The sequence below is a fragment of the Pseudorasbora parva genome, chromosome 1 (assembly GCF_024679245.1).
Source record: "Pseudorasbora parva isolate DD20220531a chromosome 1, ASM2467924v1, whole genome shotgun sequence".
NCBI lineage: Eukaryota > Metazoa > Chordata > Actinopteri > Cypriniformes > Gobionidae > Pseudorasbora > Pseudorasbora parva.
Genome location: NC_090172.1, coordinates 22,799,936 through 22,824,963, shown reverse-complemented (window position 1 = coordinate 22,824,963; position 25,028 = coordinate 22,799,936). Strand labels below are relative to the sequence as shown.

The following is a 25,028-nucleotide window of genomic DNA, read 5'->3' as shown; positions in this document are numbered from 1 at the left end:
TCCGCTGTAGGACTCATAAATATTTGATTTTCTTTGATTTGATAGGACTAAGGTCTTTTAATGACTTTTTTTATGAAGTTATAAATACAACTAATTAAACCTCTGTGTGTATTAGTGTGTGTGTGTGCTTACTAAAGGGGAAACATTTCAACCTGATTGTAGTGCACAGTTAACCAGCAGGCTTAGGTATAAGTTCCCTCTGCCATATTTTGCTTTTCAGACACCGATAGTCAAAAGAAAAAAAAAATCCTCTGTGATTTTCTGTAGATTGAATTACCCCATCTATCACAACAGGGAGCGAGTTAGTTGCTGTGATCTCTGCGGTAACTAAAGCGATCTGCTCATTCCCTTGAAAAGCTCTTTGTGTGTTAGCGCCCAGTGGTGAGCTGTGCACCCATCCTGTGCTGCTCACTCGAGGAGGCAGCTGGAAGCTGTTAAAAGGGCTCAAAAATAATCAGGGGTGTGACTTCAGTCCCATCAACTCTTGTCAAGTGATGGAAACGCAATTATAAAGCTCAGAGCTTGTGCAGGGACAGCAAGTGGATTTGGGATCCTTCATGACAGTGTGAAAAGGCAGTTTACAGCTGAAGAAATTTGCTTGTGGTTTTGTATCCTTTTCTGGCTGATCAATAAGTCGGATTTTAGAGATGCGTGCAGCAAAACAAGACTGTTTTGCAACGAACAGACAGTGTGAAAAATTGAGCAATTTTGTCTTATATTTTGAGTCACACTTTTTGATATCGAGTCGCTCTCGGCCTTGATTGAACCCGGCACTTCACACCTCAACCACATTCAACGGAAGAACATAAGTGACAAGTTTTCACAACTTTCTGCAAGAGTTAGCAATAAATTATCCGTATCCGTATGAAATCTGCCTTCTGCAGCTAAAATATACCATGATGGAATCTCCAGAGTCTTTTTTGCCCGTTAACTGAATGTTTTGCAGGAATCAAAAATATGGAAAGAATTATTCATAACAAAAAATATCCCTACTGGCAACTTTAGACTATTCACTGTCTAGATTTGTGATTTGAGTGTTTTCATCAAAAGTAAAATGCATTAAAGTGTGTGTTTAATTGCCATGACAATAATGTCACAATGCAAATAAAGCTTCATGTAAAATGTCTGGTTTATTTATTTGGGTATAAAATATGACTGAGATTTGTTTTTGTGAGATACATCTCTAAACATATTATTTATAAATTAGAGCTGTCAGTCTTTTTATTTTTATTTGACTGCTTATTTAATGATACATGGCTTATAAAATAAATTTGCATGCCAGCCAGTGATAAAACTCATGCATTCGGATGGTGATTTATTCACGGTGGAGGGGCGAGTTTGTGATCCTGCGCACCTGGCAACACACTGCTCGCGTGGTCAATGACATGATGGTATGCTTTAAATAAAATGACGTAAGCTTGGTATAATATGAATAAATGCATATTTAATGTAATATTAGGAAAATAATATCCTAATAAATTATTTAAATCTGGAAAATATAAAAATGCACATTATAGCCTAGTTAAAATGGTTTTCTGTCTCGTATTTTATCACAAAATATAGTATGTAATTTTATTCCACATGGAAATGAGCAGAAATAAGTTAATACAGCCTCTTATTTACATAATGCTGGTTGGTTATTTTAACATAATTGCTGCCATAATAATGGCCATTTCAAATGTATTCGTGCTTTTCTTCTTTTGTATTTTTTGAGTGGTGATGAAATATATTGCTCTTTTAAATACTTGCCAGCATTTCAGAAATAAAAGTCTAGATCTTTAAAATGCCTCCAAAATAGAGCGAAGCACAACGGTACCTGTGTTCTGCAGTGGTCAAAAAGGATAAACAGTGAATTTTGAAGTGATATATATTCTTGAAAACAGAGATGTGGATACATTACCACACGACCTTGGTGTTTGTCAAAAAACAGTAGGTAATTCGGCCTGGGTTTTTATGTGGGTAGTGGGAGAAAAAACTCACAGTCTGGATTTGGACGGAAAAAAAATCATAGACCCTGTAAATTATGAAAAAATTGTACAACCCCTCCACAAAAAAACAAATAGGGCTTATTGGTATAGAAAAGTGTCTCAAAGTCAATAAAATGTTGACTTTCAGTCGGTCACATTTGCCGTTATGTTGACGTCACTGACATATCCTAATGTGTCGGTGTCGACAATGTAACGTCTCCGTTCCCTCCTTCAGGGTACAAGGGTTAGGGCAGAACATGGATAAAGGATCCACAGGGAAAAAGGCTCCTCTGATTTTCTAAACCATTAGATGACACAAAAACTTGAAAAAACATCTGCTTTTCAAGATGCATGTGGAATATTGTCTGATCTTTGATGTGATTAAAGCAACACAGTCTCACTCCCTACTCGTCAAATGTCTGACGCTTGGTCACGACCCCTCTTTTTAACGCACGGGGTACCCCTTTAGTGTCATTTTTTTAAAGGTGCCCTAGAATAACTTGAAACAATATTTTAAATTGTTCTCTGATATCTAAATAGAGAGTATGTGCTTATTTAAGGGTTAAAATTGTCCAGATATGGTTTACAGGTCCATTTCCAACCCTAGAAATTGTCCCTTGGATATAATGCTCTGTTTGTGCCTTATTTGGAAGGGTCGTGAATATTAATGCAGAGTTCTGCTCTGATTGGCTGTTTCACTCCACTGCTGCTCTATGACAGCTAACACATTTATACCATCCGTCATGGCAATGATTTTACGATGATAGCTTCTTAACTTTGAATCACAAACTGAACTGGGTAGCGCGTAAATATGTTGTTTGTACAGTAACGTTACAGTTTGACAGTAGAGTACTGATTTAAAATTCGATTTATTTAGCCAAACAAAGTAATGTAGAAGCCACTCAAAATAGTCAGTGTCATGTTTACTACTCACCCACTGCAAAATAATCATACTTCAGTTCTCAAAAATGTATATTTATTTAACAAATTGACTAGAAGCCTTGTCAAACGACTATCGTTTCAACTTAGATGGTGGAGATGACGTTAGCTACAATAACGACTGAGCGATCTGTAAGCAACTAAACAGTAGTAGTAAACGTAGTTAGTTTCTGAGTTATGTTTTAATGATGAAATATAGGCTAATTTAGATTTAATTCCATCAAAAGAGATCACATACATATCTACTGCTGTATTTTATGCCAACATTGACAGGAAATAATATAAACCTTTTTAATTTGACAAACTGTTTTGCGTGCTACTTGGAGTTTCCAATTTTTACTTTAGCATCTTGAGTTAGATCTAGAAAACACGGGGGATATTATCGTTAATGTTGTCTTACTAAGAAACTTTCAGTTTAATCAGAAATGGGTTTGACAGTCATTAAGTGGATAAAATCACTACTTACTGTTTGCAGGAATATGGTTGGAATCGGCACTTTCTTCACTTTTAGACGCGGAGCGAATCCTGCTATATTGTGCACGGTTAGAAAAACTCTCCGTGGTGAAATGGGCCGAGCAAACGAACAACTTTAAATTAAATTGTTACGGTATCCGATTGTAAATAAACATCAACCATGACTGCTGACATATTGTTTATCTGTGGGAAGGCTATGAGAAGTCCTCACGGGACTGCACATCTTGGATCATAACATTTATTTCCATGATCTGCCGTTTTCGCTATCCTCACGTGACGCATATTTATCTGCTGAACTTCCAAAGATTCAGCTGCGCAGTTCCGCCTGACAATGAACATTGGCTGGCATGCAAATGTTGGGAGCGTACATATTAATGATCCCAGCGATTGCTTCACAGTTGACGTTATGTTGAGAATCGCTTGTTTTTCCGTAGTGTTTTTCGCAAACAAGATATGAAGGAGGAGGCAAAGGTGTTTGAGACTCATCGTATGTGATGTCCATGTACTGAACTCTTGTTATTTAACTATGGCAAGGTTAATTCAATTTTTCATTCTAGGGCACCTTTAACAAGTAGGGTGCTCTGTTCATTTCAATTGTTTGCCGAATGTGTCAGATCAAGATGCATTTAATTATTTGCATTTGTAAAAGTATACATGATTTCATGAATATTAATAGGCTACTTTTATATTTTGGAGCTGAAAAATAGTTGGAACCCATCTCCTACCCTAAACCTACCCACTTCTTAACAATATAAAACACATAACAGGCCAATAAAATTACAGGTCACAGGTATTTATTGCAAAAACTGACCTAAACAGTATAAAAGTATTAACTGACGTTGCATTCCAAGTCTGCTGAAATCATAAGATATCTTCATGTAAAGAACAGAGTTGATCTTAATGTTTTAATCACTGAAATGATGATCCCGCTGCTCCATAAACGCACTCATTCATATCTCATTCAAATGATACACGCGACTCTTTAGCATGACGCAATCGGTCACAAGACACACGAGAGCCAGTGACATTTTACAATCAAAGCTGACGTAATGACGCAATTGGTCAAAGGATTTCGAGAGCCAATGGAATTTCACTATGAAATCTGACGTAACGTTCCTACCGGCGGCAATTTTTAAAATTTGATGTGTGCGATCTTAGGCGGATGGATGGAGGCGCTGATCGCTTTTGGGGACTTTCTTTACACAAATCAATCGGAACACAATAAATTGTGCATGCAGTCGTATCTGCCTGTTATATTGTGTGTTTAATATCATATAATACACAAATGGTAGGTTTAGGGATGGGATGGGGTTGGGTTACGTTAAAATATGTCTACCTAGCGTAAATAAAAATAAACTCCAACATGTCATAAAGGCAAAATCATAACCCAATATATAATTTAATTATGATGATATGCCCAACATGTCTGTGTATGATGGCAAATATAGATTGTTTTTATATTTTTCAGATATATTTATATATTATCATATTTTAATGACAGCATTTTTCTTGATAAAAATGAATTAATTTATTCATCAATCTAAACATAAAATAGTTTTGAACAAGTATTAACCTAGACATTATTAAACATATATTATTTTAGTGAAAGTATTTGTATCAATACTGTGTGCCTTTTGCCCTATGCTGGTGAGCCTTATCACCTCATACATTTTAAAGATTTTTAAATAAAATAAGACATCAATTTTGCCATCAAGCTTATTAATTAATCACAATAAAATAATGTGTTTAACTGATACTGCAAATTTAACATTTAGGGTAAATACTGTACTGTTTTTACAATATAAAAATAAGCTTTATATGTCACATAGCCAAAATCTGGGAACTGAGAGAAGCAGAGACAGAGAGAAGGAGATAGAGAGATACACACACACACACACACACACACACACACACACACACACACACACACACACACACACACACACACACACACACACACACACACACACACACACACACACACACACACACACACACACACACACACACACACACACACACACACACACACACACACACACACACACACACACACACACACACACACAGACAGACAGAGGTCTCAGTCGTGCTTACAGTGTGATTGCTGGTTTGGGTGACAGGGAGGCCTTTCTCATAGTGAGTTTCAGTGAAGTCGTGACCCAGGAGCTCCCTAAGAGAGACAAAGTGAAAAAAAAAACAAGCTGTCACTGTGATATTGCTACACACACATACACATTTGGTAGAGGTTTTTGCCCTTCCACAGCAATACTTTTTCTTCGAACATGAAAATGTTTTGTGCATTGAACACCACAATGAGTTTAACAACCCTCGCAGCGCGTATTACATACCCAGACCGGAAAAAAGCTTGTTTTAAGTTTTAATGTCTCCAAATTAGGCTAATGAAATTGTAGCTGTACTATAATATTTTTTAAATATATTTTTTTATTAAATACTCAATTTCTGTCATATCAAACTTTTGGTTAAGATTAATCTCACAGTAATGTGAAGTGTGTATAAAAATGAAAATTCATTTTGAAATTTGCTAAATGATTTAACAATTTAAAATGATCTGTGTTTACTGTATGTATATATATATATATATATATATATATATATATATATATATATATATATATATATATATATATATATCATTGTCCGCAATGATTACAGAGATTGCAATTTCGGATGCGTTCATGTGAACGTCATTTTAATCACAGTCCCTCTATCACTAAAAACCTGTTAATATGATTCCACTCAAACTGCAGATGTCTTTTTTACCGTAAAAGCCTCACATGCTTCAAAGCACTGGCTCAATAAGAGAGAGAGAGAGAGAGAGAGAGAGAGAGAGAGAGAGAGAGAGAGAGAGAGAGAGAGAGAGAGAGAGAGAAAAGATCCATCAATCCTGCTCTATCCCATCATTCCTTCTACAAGTGAATCTTTCTTCATCACACCATCCTCTCTGAAAATATCAGGCTGATAAGAGGCCAGGCTTCAGCTGGAGTGTTATTGTGTGGCTTTGGAAAGGGCGGGTGGTCAGACTGTGATCTCGTCAGAAAGGGAGGCTGTGATTAGAGCGGGGAGTGTGCAGGATGTGAAGACCGACTCTGTAATCCATCAGGGCACGCACACATAAAAACACACTCACACACATACTGCAGGCCGGCACTATAACATTTATAACCAAAAAGTCAAGTTGTTACATTTTTTGTGTCCCACTGGATGTCTGAAGTCCACAGCACATGCAGCATGAAAGCTTAGTGAACTTGGATTCATGAGTAACATTTTTTTTGTATAGATCATAGTATATTATGTTTGATGAAAGCACAGTCCAACTTTAATTGTTAAGTTGAGTATACACAAATGGCTTGTTTCCACAGAGCGGTGTGGTATGGTACAGTACATTACAATACGCTACTCAATTATATTTGGATTGTCAGATGTTGTAAATGGTTCCAAGATAACGAACAGTACTACACAAATTTTTGGGGATTCTTCCATTGGGGTATCTACCTAGCACAGTAGTCTGGAACCTAAAGGGTGGAGCTAGATTTACTGCAGGACGTTGAAACACAATACAGTTGCAACAGGTTTATTTGTTTTGTGAAAAACAGCCACATGCCGAGAAGCAAGAACAAGATCTGCTGTATGTCCTCCATTGTTTTTTACTGTGTCACCTCCTTCTTCATGTGAGAATGACGTTGATTGCTGATTTACAATGCGATCTGTGTTTACCATCCCAAATTGCACTGCTTGGTGGAAACGAGCCAAAAAAGACCAGAAGCTGGTTACCTCAAGTTTTTGAGGCTTCTCAATTTCAAATTTTTTGGCATAGACCACTATAGCACAAAATACATAAAAAACAAAACAACAAGAAAACTTTTCTGCCCCATCTGTTCAGACAAACAGACCAACGTCCCAACGGTCCCAAACCCATATCATTATTGAGCCATAAGTAGACATAAACTGAACAACATTTTAGAAGAACCAAAGTGCTATGCATTGAATGGGATGAACAGTTTACCGTAATAAGTTACTGCATAAACTGATATTAGAGAAAGTATCTGAATACTGAAATGAAAATACACTTCAACACTGAGAACCCACTATAGAGATTAAACAATTACAGTGTTTAATGGCCTCATCTTTTCCTCTTTTGAATTATTATTCTGATATTATGGCAGAAAGTGTGTTTCAGGACACTCACATGATAGGCCACCTATAGGAGCTATAATGTAGAGGACACAGACTAACCTTGAGAAACGAGTGAGACATTCTTTTATTCTCAGCCGTTCTGAATTCAATATCGCTTCTCGATTTTATTTTCCTCTCGGCTTTCACGCTTTTAAAAGAGGTGAAGCTCTAACATGGCAATACTACCAAAACAGTAGAGGTGAGTCATAAGGACAACCATTTTGGATAGAGCTGCTGAGGAGCGAGGAATGGGCTAGGAAATGAAAAAACTCTTGAAACATGCAGCGAATCAGAGTGATGACCTTTCGCATCCGACAAGAATGAAATGATGGCACATTTTCAATCTGAAGTTGGTGTGGAGACCGCTGCTGAGATGGAAGAGACTGTTATGCGTGCGTGTGTCCATAACATTTCAATGAGAGAACACAGCTGGCACTTTGATTTGTGTATTATTACTGAGAGAGCACCATTATCTGCGCATTCATAAATTACCTCTATGATTTTCAGACTTTATGAGTCCTCAATTCTCTAAACTCCAGATATAATAACTCTACAAGGATTGAAAGGTGCTTCATAAATTCCACAAACCCTCAGTGTACTGAACTTCTCCTTTGGTCCATCACCCTCTGCTTTGAATTACCACTATTTAAAAGGTAAACACTTTTTACAGCATAGTGAGAAATGCACTCTCTTTCTGTATTATAATCAACACACGAAACAAACCTGCCTATTAGCGAAGCTCACATCTACACATAAACACTAACCACTCAAGCAAATTTCTGCTCTGAGCCACACACTCATTACCTCTTTTACGCTCAGCCACACTGAGCGGAGGCAAACGTTTGAGGGTTGTAGGGGATCACAAAGTTAATGTGATCAACAAAGCATGAGTCACATTGTTTTAGTTTATGTTGGGAACTTCAATGTACGTGCTGATCTAACATCTATTTTAACTGGCCAAATGCTGTTAACTGTTAAAAGAACCTGCAGGCTAAAGCCGTGTGACATAAACAGCTCACTTAACCTCGGCACACCAATACTTCCGTTTCCCCCATGCATTCGTGTCCGGATAACTTTCACTTACTTTGATGTTTAAAATCCCCAGAATAAAATTATGTGGTTGTTCTTAGACAGGTGAGCTTTGTTACTAAGAACATTATGGGCAATAAACAGCAATAGCTGTGTTTGCCAGAAGTGTAATCAGTTTAGCATGAAAGGCAATAGTCCGTAATGTTTGTATATCTGAGTTAAAGGAATGTTCCGGGTTTAAACAAGCTAAGCTCTTTCAAAAGCCCTGTAGGCATAATATTGGGCACCAAAGAAAACAATTTGCCCCTCAGTTTAAATGTAAAGCCTGTGTTTTCCCACTTACACAAATTAATAATAATAATAATAATAATTTGTTACATTTATATAGCGCTTTTCTACGCACTCAAAGTGCTTTACATATTGAAGGGAGGAATCTCCTCAACCACCACCAATGTGCAGCATCCACCTGGATGATGCGACGGAAGCCATATTGTGCCAGAACGCTCACCACACACCAGCTGATTGGTGGAGAGGAGACAGAGTGATGAAGCCAATCATTATATGGGGATTATTAGGAGGCCATGATGGACAGAGGCCAATGGGCAAGTTTGGCCAGGATGCCGGGGTTACACCCCTACTCTTTATTAAGAAAATACCTGTTTGTTTTTTGAAATATTAAATTGTGTGTAGTGAGAATACTTTTCTAGGTGGATGTAGCATAGAAATCTAGACGCACCCTAGCAGCAGCAAATCTAATCGGCCGCAAGTATAGTCTAGCAACTCTCAATACACTTCTGAGCTGTAAAAACCAAACTCTGGTCTTGCCAATCACATCGTGTATAGAGTCGGTGGGCGGGGCTTAACATAATGATGGCAGAGTTTCGCTTGCGTGTTTCTGGTAAACACAGAAACTGGTGAACGGCGGTCTTTCGAATCAGCTTTGACTGCGACTCTGGAAGACTTGGAGTTAAGCTTTTCTCTGAGAAAAGAACAAAGAGCGGCACTGAAGTCATTCTTAAGAAGGGAAGATGTGTTCGGAGTTTTGCCGACCGGATACGCCGAATATTTAATCTATCAACAAGCTCTGTTTCACCTTCGTTGTTCTGGTTGGTTGTAGCGCTATCCTATCGTGCGCAGAGGGAGTTTGAAAGACAACCGTTTATCCCGCCCCTTGGATTGAGCCCTGTCAATGGTGAGTTTCCAGACCAAACATCTTGATGTGGGTCTGGCTTGTCAGGCTAAGGTGGATGAACATCTTGGTATGCATTTACAATGTAACAATGTCTTTACTTCATGTAAACAGTGCTTTTTAGTGCAGTTACAGTAGGCCTACGTCAAGTCGTCATGACAAGTTGTCATGTGTGTGTTTGCATGTGATGATAAACATTGTGCCACAGATGGTGTCCGTAGCTTGTCTGGCACTGAACCCAAAACATTTCTAAAGAGCATTATAGGCAACATTTTTTAATAGCTCAAACAACGTTTCAATAGTTTCTAATTTCAAAGGAATAGCTTGCAGTCAAGCAATATGCATAATGATACTGCAAGTTATATATAAGTTTAAGGTTCAACCACTGAAGTGTTATTAGGCAATAAGCTAAAGCATGAGATGTTTGTCACATCTCAGAGATCTCATCATTTATTTATTTATTTATTTATTTATTTATTCTAAGAAAAACAATGAGATTCAAAATTGCTTTGAATGTCAAAAAATTTGCAAGTAACCTTAAAATACTTAATTGGCATGACAAAATTTGCATGAATGATGGTTTATCATGAAAAATGATTTATGTCTAATAAACAATGCAAACAATGACTCCACGCTTATGTGATTGTATTTGTCTTTAAATCATCTGATCCCATGACAATTCATAATCAATATTTTACTTGTGATAACTATGACCAAACTGAAGTGCTGTATTTAGCCTCCATATTTGTCTAAGAAACATATTTAACAATTTAAAACATAAAAAATGTACTCTCTTTACTTGCCTAAATGATGTCTAAAAACAAAGCAGAGTGGCCAAAATTCTTAACAGATGAGAAAGGGACAATACTAGTGGGAATTCAGTTAAATTATTCAGTGAGAGGAACTTGTTACAAGGTCATATTTTGTAACCATTTAATTTTTCTTAACCCCTGAGGTCCACTTAATGACAGTTAAGTATTTTTCAGCAAAAAGTTTTATGACCTTCTCCCTAACCCTCAGAATTAAAGAAGATGCTGAACAAATTTAGAAAAGGCTGTTCCCTTAAAAATGGAGCTCATGCTGCGCCGGAGATAGCAACGCTATGGGAAAGCTTCTGCACACTTCTGTCTCCCCCAAACGCTTCTGGAAAAAGTTCACTTGGGTTGGGGTCGGTCTGTTGTTGAGTATTCTAGGACCTTGAGTATTCCTACTCCTTGAGTCTGGTCTCTCAAATGAGGTTGTTGAGACTTTGTTGAATTCACTTCAGAGCTCCATCCATGTGGAAACTATAACCCTTAAAGTGGAGAGTCTTCACTTCATGGTGCGGAAATCGGCAGCTGAACCCAGGTAACTGTCCGGTTACTACAGTGCTACAGTTCCTGCAGGATCGGTTTTCATCAGGTTTATCTCCCTACACTTTGAAGGTTCACGTGGCGGCCATAACTGCTTACCATGTACCTTTGGATGCGGAGTCATTGAGACACGTTGGTATCACGTTTTCTATGTGGTGCTTTGAGGCTGCGGCTGGCAAACTGGACGAGGGGACCGGTCTAGGGTTTGGCCGTTGTTTTGGAAGGCCTCTCTATGGCTCCGTTTGAGCCTGTGAAAATGTTCCAGAGAATTTTCTGATTGAAATTGTGTTTTTTCTGTTGATAATGTCTCTAAAGGGAGTAGGAGACATTCAGAACTCTGTTGCATATGAAGCGCCTGGACAGCCTTCACCTATGGCTGTCTGAGCTCATTCGATTAGGAGTATGACGGCTTCAAAAGCCTTTTTGTCAGGAGTATCCCTACTTCACACATTGTGAGGTTCTATAAAATGGACTTGGATCCCACACTGCTTATGTCTTAGTTGTGCTCAGCATAATTCACACGATAGTCTATAGGCAGGTACTTGTCTGGCAGAATGTGTATTATAATTCCCATAGTGTTGCTATAATGGTTACAGTCGTACATGGTTTCAATAAATGATCTTTGTGAACTCTGAAAGTTACATTATAATTTCATAATAAGAGCACTTCTTTCTGGCAAATTTTTTTTAAGTGTTTGATTTGTAGGATTAAAACAGACAATAACTTTGAAATGGTTTCAACAAATAGGAATAACACATCTGGTGGCAAATTCATTCTACTTGTTTAACCAAGGCATATAATATTTAAAAGGAGGGAAAGGGGAAATTAAAAAGTTTTATCCTTAAGAAGCACCTTTACAGTTGGGCACAATAAAATAAAAATGATGAGCTTTCTTTTAATTAATTACACAAGGTCCCTGTGGTCACAGAGCCACTGAACTAAAACCATTTATTCTTTTTCTCAGAATGGAAGCCAAATCACCCGTTAGTAGGCTTGAGCAGGTAAACTCGGGCAGCCGCGCAGTGGTCTGTGCAGCTCAATCAAGCAAAAGCTGAACAGCGATTCATTTCTAAGGTGGAGTTCCAGACAAAAGGTAGGAGAGAGGACGGGTGCACGATTTGAGACAGACCGCTTCCCGGCAGGAGTCATGTTGGTTATAATAGCGAGGTGCACAGGCTAGAGCTGCTGGAGTTAAAAGCATTGCAGCAAACTGAAATTCAACATTAGTTCTCTTTTTATAGTAAGGACAGAAAAAAAAACAGCTGTAACCTTTTTCACAGTGAACAATACATACATCCGCTACAACTGACATGCTCATATTCTGTGAAATTGCTAAAATGCTCTCTGGTTCTAAATTCAAGCATTTAAATTTACTAGATATTTATGTTTCTGCATATGCAATCGAAGTACCAGCTTCTATGTTATATAGTTGGCTGCCAAATGTAAACAAGTGTACATCCATCTGTTTCCTCCAACTAATGTACCACATCCATCCTTTTGCTCACACTGATGTAACACCCTCCAACAGTTATATGACTGAATTAATAGCTGGCATGAGAAAACATAAGACTGTTTAGGAATCAAGTGCCGTTGCAATTTACTAGATAGGTATTTCTATCTTCTACTAGATAAGTATTTCTCCTATCTCAGCTTAATACGCATAGACAACATATCCATTTGTAGGTTGTAGAGAAAAGTGTAAATAGCTCAACTTTTGGCTAAATCAATAGCGTTAGACCGGGGAAGAACTGGAAGTTGTATTCTAAAAGACGTGATATACAGTCCAACAGCACTGTATCACTGTTTGTCTGTGTCTGCATGTTCCAGACAGACTGTCAGTAGTGTCAGATGTTTCCATACACCTATTTTCCTGAAAATTGTGGGATATTGCATGAATAAACGCTGAATGGAAACACCAAGATGTGCTTAAATTCTGAGGTGGCTATTTTTTTTAATCCAATTTGAAGGCACTGATCACATTTACCAAATAAATCCCTCGATGAGCATACTGTAAAACTCACAAAACTTTGCCTCAACAGAGGATGTGATTAGATAACTGGACTAACCAGAGGGCCAGTTAACATAGCATCTCAAATACTGGTTTGGGGATTCTGAAATGCCTGAGCCAAAGTCTGTCATCAAAATGGCTGGGTGTAATTCCCTCCCAGAACTGTATCACGATTGCATTCCCAAACACTAGGGATCCACCTCCAAACGCAAGAGAACATGACAGTGTTTATTGCGTTTCCTCTGCAAACACTGAGAAGCAAATAATTTATGATGTATGAAAAAAGATAGTGGCTTCCCTGATTGCACCAACTTCCATTTTTATTAAATGTATTTTGCACTTATTTCCTAGAAAATGATGATTTTGTTATTTTGAGCAAACAGGAAAGAAACTGTGCTTTATTCGCACATGTTTTATGTAATTTTCCAATTTTGCGCATGAGTTGAATTTGCAACTTTGGATGGAAACATAGCTAGTTTTAGCTAGATATTTCTACAGTTTACATCATTATACCAGTAGATAGCAACTGTCTTTATGAGTCATTTAATCATTTATTAATTTATTCAACCACTTCTTTCAAAATACTAGTTATACAGGAACAAAGTGAATTTCCTTAGGAATGAGTCATTGAATCATTCACTTACATACGACATAGTAGCACACTTTTTTCTTTAATATGAAGATTTAAAATAGTAAGAGCAGTATGCTAGTATGCAGTTCCGAATTCAGCCTGCCTTTATAAGTGAGTCATTGAATTATTCACTTACATACCACATAGTAGCACACTTTTTTCTTTAATATGAAGATTTAAAATAGTAAGAGCAGTATGCTAGTATGCAGTTCCGAATTCAGCCTGCCTTTATAAGTGAGTCATTGAATTATTCACTCAACCGATTAGTTTGAAAACCCTGATTCATTTAGGGACAAAACAAGTGGCTGTCTATATGGCTATCTCCGTTTGATGGCTGCACCCTTCAGAGGTCACATTTGTTGGTGGCATACGTTATTTAGGCCGTTTCATTTCAGAAAATCAACCATTTTACACATGGTGTAATGACAGACTCAATGACGTACACGGCCAACAAATGTTACAAATGTCACAGCCCTCATAATGAGACATATCTTGTCATTCAATTATGGAATCAATTACTCAGCTAATTCATTAAAAACATGGATTCAATCAGGAAGAAAATAAGTTTGGTTCTGTCCCGAAAGGAACCCTAAGCCCACACAATCTTCTTCCTAATCTGATGACTGTCTAAATGAGTGTCAAACACTCAACCAAAACTAAAAACACGAGAATGTTTATGGCCACTTTTATGTTTAAGTTTTATTTTTTTAAATAAATATTCATTTATTTGTATCATTTTTGTATTATTTACTCACGTAATTTATGTATATTTCTATGTGCTTATTTCTACTGAATTGTAATAATGCCCCCCCTGTGAAATGGCACTGGGGGAGTGAACCAGTTTTCGTATGCCGTATAAAAGGATATAACAAAATTAACTGCTTATTTCAAAGAGGAATTACTGGACTGCTTGTTGATACTAGCCCCCGATGATAGATCATCCCTGTAGAAACATCGGACCATTAAGGTTTGTAACATCAAGCAATATTGTGTCAAAGTTAGGGAGCGACCGATATGCGTTTTTCAGGACCGATGCCGATTATTACAGATCAAGTAGATAGATGACCGATATTTTGGACCGATATATGTGTCTAGTGTAAAAATTAAAATTGATGTCAAAATTAATAATAAAAATGCCTCTGACAAAGACTCCCTTTAAATTATTTTACCATTACTTTAATTGGAAGAACTGTTAATATTAATAACATTAATATTAAGAATAATAATAACAACATAAAAAGTGCATGGATCATCCAGCAACATTCTGTAAACATTTTGTAAACCTTAAAGTTATGTTAGTAAGCATCAAGTACATCGGACACGAAGCTCAGCATTTTCAATGAGTGTGCGCGGCGGCATTCGGTGCCTGTCCACAGCAAAGTGGTTCAAAATCCTGCTGCGCCAGAGAGCGCCATTTCAAGGTTTATATTAAATTTGAATTATATTTTCCACAAATTGTCAATGTATTAACTGTATCACCCCATCCATCGTACAGCTCTTCTGTCAGAAGTCGATTCAAAATTGAGCTTGCACGTATATAATGTGCACGGCCGGTGTGAGATACCTGAGACGCGGCGCCGGCCCCCTTTAGCTCATCAGATCGCATAATTCAGTGAGAAAAATAAGAAATGGTATTCTGTATTATGAAATATTTTGCAAGCATGTGAGAACAAAGCAAAATTTCTCCAAATATGCACAATTTTTGAGTACAAGCTCTAATGGACGCTGTTCAGTGAAGCTATGTGAACACAAAAAACCTGCAGCGGCAGCAGATGTGAGTGAATTCATTCGTGTTGATATACTATTCACAATATAACGTAAAGATGGCCAAATGCGAGGCAGCTAAAATAGGTTTTAGTTACACTAGCACCGATGTGAGGCTATATTTTAAACTTTCATGCTGTTCCAATTAGCTAAACTCTGTTAAAGCTATCACTGCGATGACGGACATTAACTGGGAACAGGGTTGCTTGTCATTAAATAGATTATATTGAGGTGTTTTGCAACTTCAGTGTAGTGATTTAATGCAACTTAAGTCACTAAAAGTTGATAGTGATCACTGCTGCCTTTGCTTTGCGTGATCACTATGCAGCTTGTTAGCAAGTGCTTTCGGTGTGAGAGTGCAACATTTTCAGTGCCTTCAGCCTTCCACGTTGATTGGCCGGAGAGCGGAGGTCACAGAGCGGTGCGTTTTGACAGAGGTGGCTGGATCAGAGCCAGATCGCACGCATTTCAGAATTAAATTATTTTATCGGCAAATCGGTTTTGAAAATGACCGATACGATAACCATAAAAATACTTAATATCGGTCACGCCGCTAATCGGTGGACCCCTAGTCAACATATAAATATAAGTCTACTGTGTATAAAACTGCTTTGGTGACTTTGACTACAATCCAGAGCTTTTTTTTTTGTCGAAGACTTAGTGATAAGCATCAGTGTGTTATCTTGTCCTTTTCCTGACTTAAATGAAAATTATGTTGATGCTCAGTCCTATTGGAGATAAATTAAAGAGAAAAAAGTCAAAGGAAAGGCTGTTCAAAGTCAAAGGCTGTTCTGGTCCAATTCTTCTTCTGGACAAGAGACAAAGAGGAAACGCACACTACAGCAACTTATAAAGAAACAACTGTGAAGGTTTGCAGTGAAGAAGGCACTGAGCACAGGCAGAGATAAGTGTGTGAGTGTGTGTCTTATTACACTTCTGTTTTCAACCCCCAGAGTCTGGGATAACTGTCCAGTGGACTTCGCCTTAGATTAATGTGCTTGTTTTATGCACAGCTGGGTAGGAGGAACAAAAAGAATTGGACTTGTCTTTGTGTGTGTGTGTGTGTGTGTGTGTGTGTGTGTGTGTGTGTGTGTGTGTGTGTGTGTGTGTGTGTGTGTGTGTGTGTGTGTGTGTGTGTGTGTGTGTGTGTGTGTGTGTGTGTGTGTGTGTGTGTGTTTCTCTGAGGGAAAACAGGTGCAATTCAGCAATCAGCAGTAGAAAGAAATTACTCATTGCTCTCAGTTGAAAGGCTTATTTGAACAATCTTGAACAGAAAGAGAAAGAAAAGGGGGAAAAGAGACCAATTCAGGAGCAAATGCCAGCTTATGACCACACATCTTTTCAAAACACTTAACTTAATTCAAAGACACCATTTACATCTTATTCTGTTCACATATATGAATACATTATCTGTCACACTTCTCTATCATAAATAGAACAGCGTTTGATGTGAAATTGAAATCTAACAGTTTGAAAACAGTTTAAATATCATTTAATTACATTTAATGCAAGTGTAAAAAAAAATCTATAACAGCATTTATTTATTTCCTGCCTCAAAGCACACTTGGTATATTGAAGATGAAAAAAAAAGAGGGTAGGATGTTTGTTTGATGAATGTGAATAAGAGTGAAACTTGGTTAGCGGAAGATGAAACCGTATCTGCCACAACAACCCAGGATGTGTAACCGACTTTCAGCGGTTTGTGCAAATTCAATTGTGATGCTCATAAATAAGGTGTACAAATTTCAGGCAGCATCACTATTATTATGACTAAATGTAGAGTATTTAAGGGTACAACCAAACCCTCTTCGTAAGTGTTAAACGTTAATAATCCCACCCAATTTGTCCTAAAGACAATGATACCTTAAAATGTGTCTTGTTGATCAAGGGTGTTTACTACTGTTATTATCAAACTTACAGTTTTCCCAGAGCCGCCACAAAGCAACAAATAAACACAGTTTGGAACCACAGCGCAACGGCCTGGCAACCATCCACTAAATGGCAGCAGGTAAAAAACAAAAAACATTTCAGTACAGTTCAGAGTTTTCAAGGTTACTCAGAATGTGAAAGACAAAACAGCTCAGCCAATTTTACTTTTAAACCAAAAAGAGACAGACTTATTTTTTTACAGTACAAGTTTAAGACAGAAACATGTGACATGCTTCTGTTTAATAATTTAAACATTCAAAGAGCTGCACATAAATAGCATTTTCCCCCATTCTGAGCACAGAAGATTAACCACCAGCGTTTCTCATAACAGCTGTTCTGCTGTATCACAAAATCACATTTCCTTCTGGTCCTTATGATCCAAAAGACTGTAAATTGTCGAAGAGATTCACAACTACCATCTGATAGCGCCAGACTATCAAAGCATGCCATACAGTAGTTTTGATCAAGGTCAATATGGTGAGACATATCGGATCTCAACGGTATGTATTCTGCAGTCTGCAACCCTTATGTTCTTCCTGTCTGGAAAACTAAAGGTGCTTACAGTTTTAAAAACGCTGAACTCAAAGTGTGGCAGAAAGAAGCGCTGAGCTCACAGCACTGGGGAGATGACTGCATTGTATTTTATTGTTCAAGAGAGAGGAACGAGACTTTTACAAAAAATGTGAAGCCAATCAGGTTGTGAAGAGTCTAGAGCTGGAGTTAAAAATGAGAGGACTAAGGTTCAAATCATTTTTCATAAATTAATATAATTAAAAATAAGCATTTTACTGCAGACAGAAAACAAGCGAATCACTGATTGTCATGACAACGGACTGCCACCTCTGTTTATGCTGAAGTAAGCAGCATGTTGCGACTCAACAAAACTAGATCACTCCATTTGTAATCAATAGAGTTGCCTGCTAAGCCACTTCATTTTTTCTCTATCTTCAGACATTTTTGACTAAACCGCTCAATTCATATGGAGTCATTTTACAATCTCTATATGAACATAAGCATCAAAGTGGTAGATGTGTAGCTGTCAACGTAGGGACAGAAAGCTCTCAGATTTCATCAAAACGATCGCTTTTTGTGTTCTGACGATGAACGAAGGTCTTAAAATCATGAGGGTGAGTAATTAATGAGTAATCATTTTAGGTGAGCTATCCCTTTAGGTATTGCTGACATGCACTCTGATACCTAGCCTGTGATGGTCTTTATCCTTATGTATGTTAAAACTTTACTCTCATTTGAAGGTTTTTAGGGACAAAAATAAACTAAATAAGTCAGCTGTGTGTGGACAATAGCCAGAGAGAGAGACCTTGGCCCAGTGACCTACTAAGGGCACAAAATTCCTTGCCCTTTTAAAGCAGCACCATCTGTTAAGTATTACCTCATTCAAACCAGCAGTACTGTACACTAGAGAGAGGGGGGGGGGGACAAAGGAAATGGGGGATGGGCGCAGAGAAGAGGTAACAAAGATCATATGAGAATGTGCAAGCGAGAGAGATCGAGAAGACCGAGATGAGTGAGTGAAGGAAGAAAAATAAAAGAATATATCCTCCAATGTGTACATTCCTCTAAAGTTTAGTGAGTGAAAACGGGGCATGATATATTTTGGGGGAAGTTGGAGGCTATAAATATTTCAGTGCTAACAATAAATGACAGATGCTCAACTGTGTGTCATGCTAATAGAAATGTACATGGTGTTCCCCTATAAGGATTGTACTAAACACAGCACTGCTGACATTTCGCACGATCTGCCAAGTTTAAGGAAGGGAATCTTCGGTAACTGTTGTGGTGATGGCATTTAGGTCAGAAACACACTAATACACAAGTATGGAAATACAAATAGGTACATACTTAAAGGATCCCTATACACATTTAACTTTAGTCATCAGTTAATCACCACTTCTTAAATACTGGTCTTGTTCTCACACATTGACAGAAAGCACTAATTTGACTGGAAAGTTCAACACTAAGACCTCCATGAGTTTGGAATCACTATACATACTGACACTATATCTTGGGACTAACTATTGGCAGGAAAAAACTTTAATCCAACACAGCTGTGTAGAGTTGACATCCCTCCATCTCATTCCGTTTCAACATCTGAGTCGCTCTTAATATCAAACTGGTATTTCCACCAGCTTGTTCCTGCTACATGTCACAGTCACATTAAATACGGCAATGATGACAATATTTCCACTATAATCAGTGAGCATTACGAGTGCTCATCTCTGAACTAAACGCAAATATGGAATCATCCCTCTCAGTGATATTTTCAGCGAAGACTGAAGAGGGAAGGCTTACTTAATCTTGAGGATGCATGAGAGAGCAGATTACACAAACACTGGCTGCTTGTCAGGAAGAGAACAAAACAAGCCTTCTGCAGATGGGACTGCAGGGCAGAGAGTCTGAGAAATGCATCAGGGTGAATCAGAGTTGTGTTAGGAAGCATGCGACCGTTCTCGCTGCTGCAGATGGCATTCATAAATGCATAATCACATCATGCACAATTTAGCTCTGTGTCTAATTGTGAAAGAATGCTAGCGAGAAGTTGTTTTTCTAAGAATTGCACTGCTAAATGCAGTTCTAGTTAGCACCTATATGCAAGCAGAAGCTGCAACATCTTTTATTATTCAAGGTATAGCTTCATTGGTGAAAGCCTATATGTATGTTTTTAAGGCCTGGTTTTACAGACAGGGCTTAGAAACTAACCCTTGGGACCCGTACTTAACCAGAAATCAATTCATAAGTGGCACGCCCAATTCAAAAAACCTGGCAATTGATGGCAGATCATTTAACACTTTTACATTTCTGCTATAACCTACTAGTCCACAATAAAGGTATACTTCACCAGTTTTTCATATTAAACTGTTATTCCCTTAACTAAGACGAGTTGATACATACCTCTCTCGTCTCAGTGCGTACACTTAATCTCTTTTCAGCTGGGACTTTTTACTGCGCCGAGTCGAAGTACTCTCAGAAGTGCTATTCCGCCATACATTATAGATCTCCGTTTTAAGTGCACACAATCAGACGAGAGAGGTATGTATCAACTCATTTCAGTTAAGAGAATAACATATTTAATATAAAAAAGTGAAGTATCCCTTTAAACAACTAAAATAAATCTTAACCCCCCAAAATACATGCACTATATTGCCAAAAGTATTAGGACACCCCTCTAAATGATTTAATGCAGGTGTTCCAATCACTTCCATTGCCACGGGTGTATACAATCAAGGATCTATGCAGACACCTTCTACTAACATTTGTGAAAGAATAGGTCGCTCCCAGGAGCTCAGTGAATTCAAGCGTGATACTGTGATAGGTTGCCACATGTGCAAGTCCAGTTGTGACATTTTCTCACTACTTAATATTCCACGGTCAACTGTTAGTGGTATTTTAACAAAGTGGATGTAATTAAAACAACAGCAACAGGCCATGTAAAATCACAGAGCAGTGTCAGCACATTATGAGGCGCACAGTTTGCAGAAGTCGCCAACTTTCCTCAAAGTAAATAGCTACAGACCTGCAAACCTCATGTGGCCTTCAGATTGGATATTGAGGGGGAATTATAGTGTGGCGTTGTTTTTCAGAGGTTGGGCTTGGCCCCTTAGTTCCAGTGAAAGGAAATCTTGATGATTCAGTATACCAAGACATTTTGTACAATTTCATGATCCCAACTTTGTGGGAACAGTTTAGGGATGGCCTCTTTTTGTTTCAACATGACTGTGCACCAGTGCACAAACCAAGGTCCACAACGACATGGATGGGCGATTTTGGTGTGGAGGAACTTGACTGGCCTGCACAAAGTCCTGACCTCAACCAGAACACCACTGGGATGAATTAGAGTGGAGACTGGGAGCCAGGCCTTCTCGTTCAACACCAGTGTCTGATCTCAAAAATCTGCTTCTAGAAGAACGGCAAAAAAATCCCATAAACACACTCCTAAACCTTTGGGAAAGCCTTCCCAGAAGAGTTTCAGTTGGGCCAACTCCATATTAAACCTTACCGTGCGTTCACACCGCCGCCGGCGAGAGCGTAAAAATTCGCTCTTGCCACCCTGTCAACGACGCTGTAGAAAGCTCCGTGGATACGTTGCCGCTCTGATGTAGATCGAATGTTTTTTCTTTTTTTAAACTGTATTTAAAGACGCCGCAATTTAAACAAGCATGTTGATTGATAGACTGACCACAAGTAGGGTATAAGTTAACCTCATGAAATTGTTTAAATGTGAAAGTAAGAATAAATTGCATACCGGCTGAAAAACCCCTATAAAATAGTGTTGCGCGACTTTTTAACAAATTAAACATCACTATGAATGATCTGAGCAATGATCAACATATCTTACATTTTGCTTGGGAACTAATGTGGTCGGAACCAAAGTTTACAGGCCTGCGTTCTCTGGATTTCTTTCAAGCGGAGCTTTTTTACATTTTGATTGGTTGCCGCCGTTTGCCGTTGAACCGCGTCATAGCTCATTAACATAAAGTTGAGCTGATTTCAACTCTCCTCGCCGCCCAAATCGTCCAAGACGCGGCGACCGGCTCCCATTAAAAATTAATGACTTCCGGCCAACTTGCCGCTCTCGCCGCCGGCGGTGTGAACACACAGTTACGGATTAAGAATGGGATGTCATTAAAGTTCATGTGCATGTAAAGGCAGACGTCCCAAAACCTTTGGCAATATAGTGTACTTCACACATGTAATACCATACACGAAGATAAAAACACAGAGAGAGAAAAACACAGAGAGAGAACTGAAGCCGGAGGGTGTGGAAGGTGAAAGCAGCCAAGCAGTAGTCATAAGAAGTTGATGGTAGATGACATCCTGGAAATTAATGACAAAGATGATGGAGACCCTGCTGGGGCTGACCTGCCGATGAGCCCATATGACACCGAAGATACTGGAAACTAAGGCGACGAATGGCTGAGATGGAACCAGATAACCAAAAGACTTTGACTGAGGACGAGGCCTGGGCCAAGGGGAGGGCAAAGCCAGAGGGATGTCGGAGCCAGACAGCCAAAGGCACAGGCTGGACAATGTCTGACTAAGGTGAAGCCGGACGGATGAGGTAGCCACATAGCTGATGGTTTCCTGTGGAGCTGAGGGAGGAAGAACCAAAGTAGAAGGGCATCCTCTAGGCTAGGTGGAGCTTGTGGCCTGAAGACAACTGGCTGATTATTGCTGCATGTTGGATATGTAAAGGGGTTGAAAGAAACCAGTGGAGAAGTTGCTGAGGAACTGGCTGTATGAGGAGGTGGGAGAAGTTGGTACAGGATAGCACTGGATACAGGAGGCACGGGAGATGCATGGGAAGCTGGAGAGTAGGACAATCATTTTGATGATGTTGTGAGATTTGAAAATATTGTGAATATTGAATATTTCAAATTCCAACATACTTTCCCAAAGAACATTACCAGATTATGCAGACCTAATATACTGTGTGATCAATGCTAATCAAACGACAATAGACAAATAGAAAACCACCCATGCTTGGCTAAATAACTTTAATATACAAGTGCTGGTCATATAATTAGAATATCATCAAAAAGTTGATGTATTTCACCCATTCCATTCAAAAAGTGAAACTTGTATATTATATCCATTCATTACACACATACTGATATATTTTAAATGTTTATTTCTTTTAATTTTGATGATTATAACTGACAACTAAGGAAAGTCCCAAATTCAGTCTCTCAGAAAATGTGAATATTGTGAAAAGGTTCAATATTGAAGACACCTGGTGCCACACTCTAATCATCTAATTATCTCAAAACACCTGCAAAAGCCTTTAAATGGTCTCTCAGTCTAGTTCTGTAGGCTACACAATCATGGGGAAGACTGCTGACTTGACAGTTGTCCAAAAGACAACCAGTGACACCTTGCATAAGGAGTGCAAGACACAAAAGGTCATTGCAAAAGGCTGGCTTTTCACAGAGCTCTGTGTCCAAGCACATTAATAGAGAGGCAAAGGGAGGAAAAGGAGTGTACAAGCAATAGGGATAACTGCACACCGGAGAGGATTGTGAAACAAAACCCATTCAAAAATGTGGGGGATATTCACAAAGAGTGGACTGCAGCTGGAGTCAGTACTTCAAGAACCACTATGCACAAACGTATGCAAGACATGGGTTTCAGCTGTTGCATTCCTTGCATCAAGCTTCTCTTTAACAACAGACAGTGTCAGAAGCATCTCGCCTGGGCTAAAGACAAAAAGGATTGCTGAGTGGTCCAAAGTTGTTCCATGATGAAACTAAATTTTGCATTTCCTTTGGAAATTTAGGGTCCCAGAGTCTGGAGGAAGAGAGGAGAGGCACACAATCCACGTTGCTTGAGGTCCAGTGTAAAGTTTCCACAGTCAGTGATGGTTTGGGGTGCCATGTCATCTGTTGGTGTTGGTCTACTGTGTTTTCTAAGGTCCAAGGTTTTCGCAGCCGTATACCAGGAATTTTTAGAGCACTTTATGCTTCCTGCTGCTGACTAAGTTCATGGAGATGCAGACTTCATTTTTCAACAGGACTTGGCAGCTGCACACAGCGCCAAAGCAACCAGTACCTGGTTTAAGGACCATGGTATCCCTGTTCTTAATTGGCCAGCAAACTCGCCTGACCTTCACCCAATAGAAAATCTATGGGGTATTGTGAAGAGGAAGATGCGATATGCCAGAGCCAACAATGCAGAAGAGCTGAAGGCCACTATCAGAGCATCCTGGGCTCTCATAACACCTGAGCAGTTCCACAGACTGATCGACTTCATGCCACGCCGCATTGCTGCAGTAAATCAGGCAAAAGGAGACCCAACTAAGTATTGAGTTCTGTACATGCTCATACTTTTCATGTTCATACTTTTCAGTTGGCCAAGATTTCTAAAAATCCTTTCTTTGTATTGGTCTTAAGTGATATTATAATTTTCTGAGATACTGAATTTGGGACTTTCCTTAGTTGTCAGTTATAATCAGCAAAATTAAAATAAATAAACATTTGAAATATATCAGTATGTGTGTAATGAATGGATATAATATACAAGTTTCAGTTTTTGAATGAAATTAGTGAAATAAATAAACTTTTTGATGATATTCTAATTATATGACCAGCACCTGTATTTATTAAGAATCAGTGTATAGTTAATTCATAGAGTGAAGACTAAGCTGTTTTTTAAATATATATTTGATTATTTAATTTCTTTCTTGACTTGCTACTGTTAAATAGACCTACTGTAGCTAAAAAAATAAATAAAGCACTGTTTTTGTCATAATGTTTGTAATTTGCATGTTTTGCTTATTTTTAAAAACAAAGATACAATTTAAAATATATATTGTAATTATAAAAGTACAATTAAAATATATTAAATTACTCATATCATGAAATATGATTTTGGTCGTCCCAACCTGTTTACTAAACGTAAACATTTTGTATTCAATTTAGCTCTATCTAAATAGTTTTTTTAAAAGCAATTGCAAACATATTGACATATATATTAAATATCACCCAGCCTATGGCTAGTCCATAGTTTACTCACTTTGAGGGTCCGTCTTTCTGTA

The 25,028-nt window shown here is 38.3% G+C and overlaps 1 protein-coding gene across 1 annotated transcript in view; it reads right to left on the bottom strand.

Moving 5' to 3' along the window:
• Positions 1-25,028, bottom strand: part of adam19a (ADAM metallopeptidase domain 19a) — a 151,710-nt gene that overhangs the window by 66,953 nt on the left and 59,729 nt on the right. Inside the window, exon 4 of the mRNA XM_067436254.1 lies at positions 5,478-5,553. Coding sequence (XP_067292355.1) covers positions 5,478-5,553 — 76 coding nt within the window. The remainder of the gene's footprint in view (positions 1-5,477; positions 5,554-25,028) is intronic.